General features: G+C 49.9%; 1 protein-coding gene across 1 annotated transcript; it reads left to right on the forward strand.

Annotated features, from left to right (window-relative positions):
• Positions 1-848: 848 nt before the first annotated feature.
• On the forward strand, positions 849-9,703 carry cdc42ep3 (CDC42 effector protein (Rho GTPase binding) 3). The gene is made up of 2 exons (XM_012816982.3): positions 849-1,400; positions 7,787-9,703. Exon 2 carries the CDS (start codon positions 8,017-8,019, stop codon positions 9,076-9,078), a length of 1,062 nt encoding a protein of 353 aa, XP_012672436.1. The 5' UTR covers positions 849-1,400; positions 7,787-8,016; the 3' UTR covers positions 9,079-9,703.
• The last annotated feature ends 490 nt before the right edge of the window (positions 9,704-10,193 follow it).

Below are 10,193 nucleotides of genomic sequence, written 5' to 3' on the forward strand. Positions count from 1 at the left end.
AGTCCTCCCCTTCTCTTCCATCCTACCAAGTGCTATAGCACTGCAGCATTGGTTACCATGGAAACCTGATTTCAGGGGAGAATGTTGCAAATAAGGGGAGGGGGGGAGGTTGTTGGATAGAAGGAGTGATTTTCTCTCCCAACGTGGTGTGCAGGTTCGTGCTCTCCCCTCAGGATGTTGATCTCATGATGTACACACAGCCAGAGCATAACTCTGTAAACAGGTTTACCTCTCTGTCAGAGGCTCGTCAAGAGGCAGAGAGTAAGCAGCCTCGGGCCAGTGCGATCGCTGAGCTATGCCATGCTCCGTCTGTGTCGGTGTGCGCCTGCGGTAACCACTGTCCTATGGGATGAGAGTTATGACGGGCAGTAATTAGTCTGACAGAGCCATGCTGTTTCTCTCACAGCCAGTTCAAATGATCTTAAGGGGACGTTCAGTTCATCCATCTCTGTTCCTCCCTACAGTGGAGCAATACAAAGGTTAGAAAGAAAGAGGGGACCAAGTCAACAATGAAATGAAGAGAGAAAAAAAAGAGGAGCAAGAAGAGTTGTGTGTGTGTATGTGTGTGTGAGCGTGTATGAAGGTACATGTTGAGTCAGAAGTGAGAGGTTTGGAAAGTAGGGAGAGAGAGAGAAATAAATAAATAAATAAATGAGATAAATAAAAGAGTGAAGAGATAGGAGTGAGCGAGTCCTGCCTACTGTCACTGAAGAGCCTTCTATCTGCCCTCTAGATTTACAGAGCTGCTTTTATCAGATCCAGGCAGAGCGACAGTAAGCTACAGAGTGAGAGAGGGAGGGAGGGAGAGAGAGAGAGAGAGAGAGAGAGAGAGAGAGAGAGAGAGAGAGAGAGAGAGAGAGAGAGAGGGAGACTCTACTCAGGCTGTTTAAACAGTGTGCTGTTTTGGAGAGGCAGGACTTCCAGAACAGCAGCAGCAGCAGAAGCAACACAAGACTCAGTGTGCAGAGGATCTTCTGCAGTCTCCTCCTCCCACTGCACACCACAGGAGCACCTTCCATCCTCAACACTTTCACCTCTCTCAGCGCCCGCCTCGCCTCGCCGTCCCCGGGAGAAAAAAAAGAGAGAGGGGCTGTGTGGAGAAGGACAGGCACAGGTGCTGTAGTGAGCAAGAGCAGAGAGAAGAAAAGAAGAGGCGATTCGACTGAGCGAGCGACTTTGGAGCACACAGAGCTGAGAGGAATTCCAAAACAGCTGTCCGGCAGACGTCCTCTGAAAAGAGCACCCTCAGGGGCAGAGAGAGAGAAAGAGGGAGGGAGAGAGAGAGAGAGGAGGGGGGGCTGCGACACACGCTCTCCACTTCATTTTGAGCCGGTGAGCGTCAGGCAGAGCAGCTTGCTGTGGACAGAGCCAACAGGATCAGCCTCGAGGAGCTGCACAAGGTAAGAGAGCCCCAGCAGGTTTCATTCAGTCCAGGGCTGAGCTACTGCCTCCAGTGCACCAGCCTTCCATTCTCATTACAGGGAATGAACAGCAAACATGCCTTAATGCTGGTTGTGTGTCTCACATTACTGACATCGGAGTGGGAGTTCAGTGTGTTGCCTGTTTAAAACAAAATAACAAGTGTATGTTTTTGCATCTGAGCTGAGATTGGACTACAGCTGTCCCCCTTGTCTTAAAGTAATGTGTGTGTGTGTGTGTGTGTGTGTGTGTGTGTGTGTGTGTGTGTGTGTGTGTGTGTGTGTGTGTGTGTGTGTGTGTGTGTGTGTGTGAGGACTTTGGTAAGTGTGAGCTGGTGTCTGAGAGTGAATGAATCACAGGCTGTTTCTCGCACTTTATCTCTCGTGCTGTATAGTGGGATTGTTGGATTATTTACACTTCGCATCTGGGTGTGAAATGTGTGAAATGTGTGTGTGGGGGTGGTAGTATGTGTGTGTCCGACAAGGCTGAGAGCATAGCTTGAGCAAAAATGTCCTTACACAGCACAACAAGGGCTTGAACAGGCAGAGTGGAGCTACCCGACACCCCCGCCACTTTCAAGAGACACATTTTCACTTCGTCAAGACTCGGGCGACATGCTTGCCAAAAAAACCTGGAGAGCCTCGCTCCGGTGCTGGCCCCTCGTGGCCCCCCTCACGGAATTCACCGGAATTCACCAGAGTTCAGCTCCAGCTTGGAAAATAACATAAAACGTTAGGGAGACCGAGGAGAAGAAGAGAAGAGGAGCCGTACATCCTTGCTACTCGAGCATGTCTTCTGTTTGGACTGTCTCTTACCCCTTTAGTTCAGCTTCCTGAGAGGAGTCTGCCAAGGACAACACCATCCGCGCACACCAAACAGGGGGAGACGGAGAGGGTGGATGACACATGATAAATGCGGACTGCAGCGCTGAGAACGAAGAACTGAAAACACACACATGCACACACACACACACACACACACACACACACACACACACACAGACACACACAGACACACACACACACACACACACACACACACACACGCGCGCGCGCTTGCTCCACCCTACCACTCCACCAAAGTACCAGCCCATCCTTCAGGCCCCTGGGAGAAAAAGCCATGCTGCTCTGTGTAATTGAAGGGTTCTTTATGTAACATAAGTACACAGCAATGTGTGTCAAGGGGACAGAGTGCTTCAAAGGTTAGCATTACAATGTAGTTTGCAGCAGCATGTTTTTGTTTTTCCTATTCTCAAGGGTTAAGGAATGTGGACTAGAGCCAGAATCACTCTGAGGGCAGCAGGCTGCCCCGCTAACTTCATCCTCATCCCTCAACTAGCAGATGGAGGGATTTAAGAGGAGAACCGTCGTCTCCAATGGGAAGAGCAACAGCGGCGGCTAAACTGGGACGGGCGGGGTGGTCCAGCTCCTCCAAAGGAGACAGCTAAAATAGGTCAGGAGGAGAACCGAAGCCTGAGCCGCCGCAGAGCTAATCTGAACGTCCTCCGCCGAAAGGCTCTAGCAGCCAGACGCCTCTAAGCCCTCCCCTCGCCTGAAACACACACACACATCGCTGTATTTCTGTGTACAGTGAGAGCAAACTGTAGAATGTCATCATTGCACTTGTTTAGACTACTGCCCTTGCTCCCCTTTCTAATAATACGCTGACCCAGTTAGTTCACACGTGATTCAAAGACGGGCTTCTCAGTGACAGCCGGCCTTGTCAAAACAACTGGCGACGAGATCCAACAACACCCCCAGATGCACTCCCAACACATACACACACAGGCACACACATCGCCCAGCCCTCACGGAACCCAATGGCGCCCCCCCCCTCCCATAGTTCCTAAAAGAGTCCTCCATCACCACCATGGCTGATGGCTGTAAGTCATGGAGCTGATCTTAAATGCTGGCTCAGGTCCAAGCTCCAGGCTGTCTGTGTTGGCACTCGCCACGGGCCCCTCACTCCACCCCCCACCCCCCACCCTAGTTCTGCACAGGGCGCAGAAGTGACCTGTTGACCCCTAGGCTTGATCCAGCACTCTCGATGATTGAATCCGCACACCGGTAGCACTTCCTGAAGGAGAGCACGGCAGTGGGATTCCTCCCCTCCTTCCTCCCTCCCTCCCTCCCTTCCACCCTCTTCATCCCTGGAGATGTATATTAATCCGTTGGCCGCATTCTGGAATGGCGTCGTCATGGCGCCCCGCCGGATGTGAAGTGTGCCGCCGTGCCAGCCCGCCACTCCTTCTGGGCTGAGGCCAAAAACAGCAGCGCCCTCCACATATAGATCCGTGGCCTTGGACAGAGCCTAAACAAACTTGCACCTGTTCCACTTCAAATACACCCCATTTGGGACGCCACTTGTGTCATTGGATTTGTTGGTCTACAGCATGAATGTAGTTCACAGCATTGGAATGCTTCCTTTGACATCTTATATGTTTACCTTAAAGCTATCTTGATGGGGATGGTGGTATTGAATCCCACTGAAAATGCTGTGCACACACCTCGCTATCACTTTTGAATGGTCAGACTGTTGAGGCAGCAGTGCGCTCATGTGCCGTGCTCCTCAGTGACCTTGAGTCTAAAGGAGATCAGTGTGTCGGTGCTGCGCAAGCAACACTGACTGAGAAATAACAAGACTTCTCACAGACTCACACCAGCATAATCTCATCTGTAATGATTGACCTGTGTGTGTGTGTGTGTGTGTGTGTGTGTGTGTGTGTGTGTGTGTGTGTGTGTGTGTGTGTGTGTGTGTGTGTGTGTGTGTGTGTGTGTGTGTGTGAGTGTATGTGTGTGTTTCTCCTGGCACTTCCGAGGCTGTTCTAATGATCCAGCTTGGGCACAGCAGGTAGCCCATCCGGATGTGTGCCCGGATGTGTGATCAATAATTGGGTCAGACCGCTGCGGTCGGCGCTATTGACCTGTGCGTGCTTGTGTGAGTGTGAGTGTGAGTGTGAGTGTGTGTGTGTGTGTGTGTGTGTGTGTGTGTGTGTGTGTGTGTGTGTGTGTGTATGTGTGTGTGTGTGTGTGTGTGACAGACAGAGATAGACAGAGAGACAGACAAGGAGATGGAGAGATGACCATATAGTGGGTGTGAAAAAATAGACAGAGAGAGAGAGAGAAGACAGAGGGAATGTGAGAGAGAGATTGCATGGAAGAGTGTGAGGAGAAAGGGAGACTAAATAAGCAGAGGGAGATATGGACATGACTGCAGCATGCTGCCTAAGCTGGAACACTGCCGTGCATCTCCCTGTCTCCCCCAGCCCTTCTGTGAAGCCACCCAACCCAAGGTCGATGTGTGGGGGAAAGGAGGGATTGCTAACGTGTGACAGAGGAAATGTGTGAAGGGAATTACAGAAGAATAGAGAGAGAAATGGAGGGAACAATGTCTGTTGGGAAGAAGGGAGAGTTGTCTGGTGCAGTGGAGGAAGCATGATGCAGGGCTTAACTCTTGTGTGACTGTGGCTCACATAGGATTGCTGCACTGCCGATTGCACTGCGTCTTTCCCCCTCTCCTATTTAATCTCTCTCTTTCCCCCTCTCTCTGTCAACACACCTACACCTACACACATGCACGCACACACACACACACACACACACACACACACACACACACACACACACACACACACACACACACACGCTGGCAGGCATTTGGGGATTCACAGCCAGCCTCTCACAAACACCTCACCTACACACTCACACTGCTTAACACTCCGGAGCAGGCTAACAGAGTTAGGCGTGCACACATGCCCCCCTCACACACACACACTCTGTCATACACACACACACACATTCCACACTCATCTATCGTGTTTGCCATGCCTATATATAACCCCATGGTGTTAGTCAACTGACTGGTTTATAAAAGCATCAGCATCCAAAAATGTCACTTGGTGCCCTACATCTATTGCGATTCCGGAATGGACTAGGGTTGGAATGGGTCCGGATCTGGCACAGCTCCGAGATCAGCTCCAGTCTGGAATTTCCCCTCAAGGGGTTATTCCAAATTAACCTCCCATAGCCCAGCACACACATTCCTTAACACTAAATGTGATGAAAATTGAATGACGCACATGAAGATTCTGTTTCTTAATGGCTATGCATTTGAATTCATTTTTCATGACTAGATGCTTAGATAATCGTAAATATTGCTCATTTGATGGTTATATACTATATGTATGTGTATTTTTTCAGACACCTATTCTTGCCATTTTTAATGTCCTCACAGTTCTAATAAATGAATAAGACTTTGAGCGAGAACATCAGTTATCTAGTGTACGTTTAGCCGTCATGTTGCACTGGATGAAACCTTGTGATGGAACCTCTCTTCGTGACCTTGAACTTTTGTGAAGTAAAAACCCTCTTGAGTTTCAGTCTGTGTTTAGCCTGCGAGTTACATGCTTCCGTCTCCCCCTATTTTCTTATTTCCTCCTGTGCCTGGGCCTGGCGGGCAGTGAAAACTCTACGGTACCGCGGGCCTGAGTGCTGTAAGGGAGAGTGTGTTCTGATGGGGGTAGAGGGCTGTCCTTCTGCAGGAGGAATGTGGATGTTTTTTCAGGCGGACATTTTTGAGCGGACTTGGCCCTGCCGTCGCTTTTGTGCTGGGTTGCAGCCTGTCAGAGAGGGTCAGTGCTTAAAGACCTCTCAAAAGTAAATATGTCTATAAATGGGCAAGGAGCACTCTCCCTCTCTCTCTCTTCATCCAACTCTCTCTTCATCCCTCTCTCTCTGAGGGACACATGCCCCCCTTGAATTACCCCCCCCCACCCTACCACCACCACTTCCCTCTGACTTTACCTCTCATTTCTCATCACCTCCTTCTCTCTCTTCATTTTTCACTTTTTATCTTCAGAAGCCTCAGCTCTGTTCATCTTTCTATGTTGTTTTCCTGTTTTTTGTTTCTTCGCCTCCTTTGTCAAATATTATCCTCAACTGGTGGAGAGCAAAAATGCCGAAGGGGGAACATTGTTTGGTGCCATTATGTCCCAAACAATCTCTAAATGTTACACACATCATTTTAATAGCATTCCACAAGTTCCAGGTTCTAATTATGTGCTCTGTCTGAATTTAGGCTTAACAGAGCTAAATCAGCAATGGACGTCAGATTACTTTCAGCTGTTTCTCCATCTCTCACCTAACCTTTTCTACTCTCCTCCCCAATACACACACACACACACACACACACACACACACACACATACATACACAAACACAGACTCACACACATACACAAACACAGACTCACACACAATTCTGTCACTCCTTCCAAATCATTGTCTCCTCCCTCTCTTAACCCCCATCCATCTCTCTCATCATTCCTGCTCTCTCGTCTCCTCGTTCTCTCGCCCCATCGCGTGTCTGGGCGGTAGCCGTCTCCCCAGAGGCCTCCGCTCACTTATCCCGCTAAAGCCCCCTGTGCTTTCCCCTAGCCAATCTGGAGTACAGCTGTTTCATATTAGCACATGCAAAACGGGAGCCGAGGAGGGGAGGGCAGGGGGCTTGAGGCCGGCTTTAGGCGAGTGCCTGAGCCCCTTACCCCCTCTCAGACACCACCACCAACATACACACACGCACACGCACACGCACACGCACACGCACACGCACACGCACACGCACACACACACAGCACTATCGCCTACTCTACCCACTCAGCCTAGGACCAAGCGTCATCCTTTGCACATGCCAAAGTGTCTGTGTGTATACGCAAGCAGTGTGTGTTAGAATGTTTGTGCGTGTTTGTGTTAGTCTCTGTGTCTGTGTCTCTGCATGTGTGAGAGAGAGAGAGAGAGAAGGAGAGCATATGTGTGTGTGTGTGTCTGTGTGTGTGTGTGTGTGAGAGAGAGAGAGAAAGAGAGCATATGTGTGTGTGTGTATGTGCACGCACACACATGCTACACTCTCCAGATGCATTGCATGCAGACGTTTTCATGCCGACCTAAGTTCCCCTCTGTGTTGGCCTGGGGTAATAAGATATCTTTATTGAGACTCCGAGCGACGGGAGGCATTTATCAAATGAGACAGATCAGAACAGCAGCGAGGAATCCTCCATAAATCTCACAAACTCATAGGCAGCCAAGTGTGTATTATGTAAATGCTGAGTGGAATGCAGCATTGGACCCCGGCATTAGTTCTCACAAATGCAACATTTCCCCCTGATGAAACCAATAAAGTCAAGAGGACACCACTGTTCTCTCTTTCTCACTGAAGCCTCTTGACATATGCCCTTGACAAATAAAGTAATAAATTCTTGTGAGAAAATTCGTCTGTACCGAATAATGTACCGGTCAGTATGAGCTTTCCCTCTTCTGGGCATTAGAACCAACAATCTAATTGTTTTCTTTCCTCTGCCTCTGTTTGTCTAGGTGAGGGCCTTTGACAGTTTCCTGCTGCAGCTGACTAAGACGGAGATCACTGGGCTTAGAGGCGGAGGTCTGACCAGTGGAGGCCTCTGCGTCTCTGAGAATGTAACTCCTGCATCCCAGAGGAGACTTCAGCATTGAGGACCTGACCGCAGCGCGAGGGTCACCGCCCTTCAGGAGGGCCTCACTTTCATTCTTCAGTCCGAGTCTCTCGGACAGGTGGACAGACGACAATGCCGGCAAAGGCACCCATATACCTGAAAACCAACCACACCAAGAGGGGCAAGAAGTTTCGCCTGCGGGACATCCTGCGCCCCGACATGATCAGCCCTCCGATGGGAGACTTCCGCCACACCATCCACATAGGGAAAGCGGGTGCGCGGGACACTTTCGGGGACATGTCCTTCCTGCAGGGCAACTTTGAGCTGCTGCCAGGGAAAGGCGAGGTGGCTCGCCACCAGCAGCACGGAGGCCAGCACAGCGAGTTCTTGCGGGCCAACAGTGCCTCGGATGCGTCCTTCGCCGAGACGCCGTCTCCCGTGCTAAAGAACGCCATCTCCCTGCCCACCATCGGCAGTGGCCAGGCGCTTACATTGCCGCTCCTCTCTTCTGCCGTCTTCCCCGTCAGCTCCGACCCGCTGGACGGCCCGCTAGAGGTGCTGCCCATCCCTCCGTCCGGCCTGGACGACGTGGATGATGTTGTCGTTGACGGCAACACTCTGGAGATCCTGCAGATCGACTCGCTGCTGCAGTCCATCACCATCTTTGGCCGCCAGCCGAGCCTGCCGCCCGCCGACCACCAGGAGAGGCCGGCCCTCACCATCAACCTGGTGGAGACTCCTGAGATGCCGCCGCCGGTGAAGAAGAAAGCGTTGCCAAAAATCAGCAAGGTTCTCAGCACCGAGAACTGCTCAGAGAAGAGGCAGCCGCCAGCATCTTTTTACAATGGCAACAGCCACAGCAACAGCATCTACAACGGCAATGGTAACTGCAACGGCAGTGGCAACTACAACTACAACAGCAGTGGCAACTTCAAAGGCTTTGGCCTCTACAATGGCAACACCATCCTCTGTGAGAAAGAGGGCAATGGTGGCTGGGCGGACCGAGACAGCGGCGTGGAGGAGGGCCGCATGTGTGACTTTGACTTTGAGCTGGCCAAGGAGAAGAGCATCTCGCAGGAGTCTCTCAGCCTGATCACGGGGTCTCTGCTCTCACTTGAACTAGACTTAGGGCCCTCCATCCTGGACGACATTCTCAATATAATGGACAAGCCCCAGCCCGGAATCAAGGCATAACTTCCAGGGACTACGCGAGAGAGGAAAGGGAATTACATGGACTACAATCATGGCGGGAAGAGGTGTTTGGCAGGAGCCAGGCAATGGAAAATAGTATGGCATATGGACGTGAAAATGAACTAAAAAAGACTTTTTTTAATTTCCAGTTTTTATCCTCATCCTTAGCTTTTAATGGAGTGTTGTTTGGAGTTATTTTTGGCTCTGTCTGTTTTTGGCTTCCTCTTGTGCCACTGAGGAGGGCCTGCATGATTACATTAACACAAGGTGGACACAACACAGCCATTGTGCCTTTTATGTTGAGATCTAATTAAGTGCAAACAAGTTGTTTTGTGTGCTTAAAACCAATCCCAACTTTAGACTAAAAAGGTAGAAAGTCCACTGATTGTGGACACCGTTTATGCTTTAATGCACAGATACAATAATATGATATAACACTATGATAATATTTCTTTTTTGAGATATACATATGTGTGATTTTTTCTTCCCAGAGTTTGTCAACAAATGTTTTCATGTACATATTTATACTATTTCATTAACTACAAAAGTGTTGAGTATGCTTATGCTATTCTGTGGGGCAAATAAAATGAAATAAACTTCATGTTCAACTTTCACGTTTTCTAAACTAGATTCCAGTGCTATGTTTTTTTCACTGTAACAAGGCACTTTATCACAGGGGCGTCTAAAGATAGTGGAAAGTTTACAGCATAAGTGGGAAGGTAAAAAGGGAATACGAGGTCAAATATAAGCAAGGCTGTGAGAGATAAAGAGGGTCAGAGACAAAGAGATCAGAGAAGAGAAGAGAAAAGAAAAGAAAGAGGAGAAGAAGTGCAACATGAGGAAAACAAAAAAAGCGCGTGAAAGGCTCTCTTTCTCGCCCCTAGCATTCCTGGCGTTCCCGGCCAGCCGGCCCTGTTGTGGGCGCCGGAGTGGCAGATCTGTTCATCACGACTCTGAATCGAGACGCCTGCACCGTTTGTTTGCAAGCCGATGGGTGCGGGACAGGAGGAGGAGACGGCAGCATTCCCGGCATTCCAGAGTGGGAACACAAGTGCACAGGAATAACCATAAATCAGCTGATTGAAGGCAAAGGTCATGACAGACCCTCACTCAATCAC

The sequence above is a fragment of the Clupea harengus genome, chromosome 13 (assembly GCF_900700415.2).
Source record: "Clupea harengus chromosome 13, Ch_v2.0.2, whole genome shotgun sequence".
Classification (NCBI taxonomy): domain Eukaryota; kingdom Metazoa; phylum Chordata; class Actinopteri; order Clupeiformes; family Clupeidae; genus Clupea; species Clupea harengus.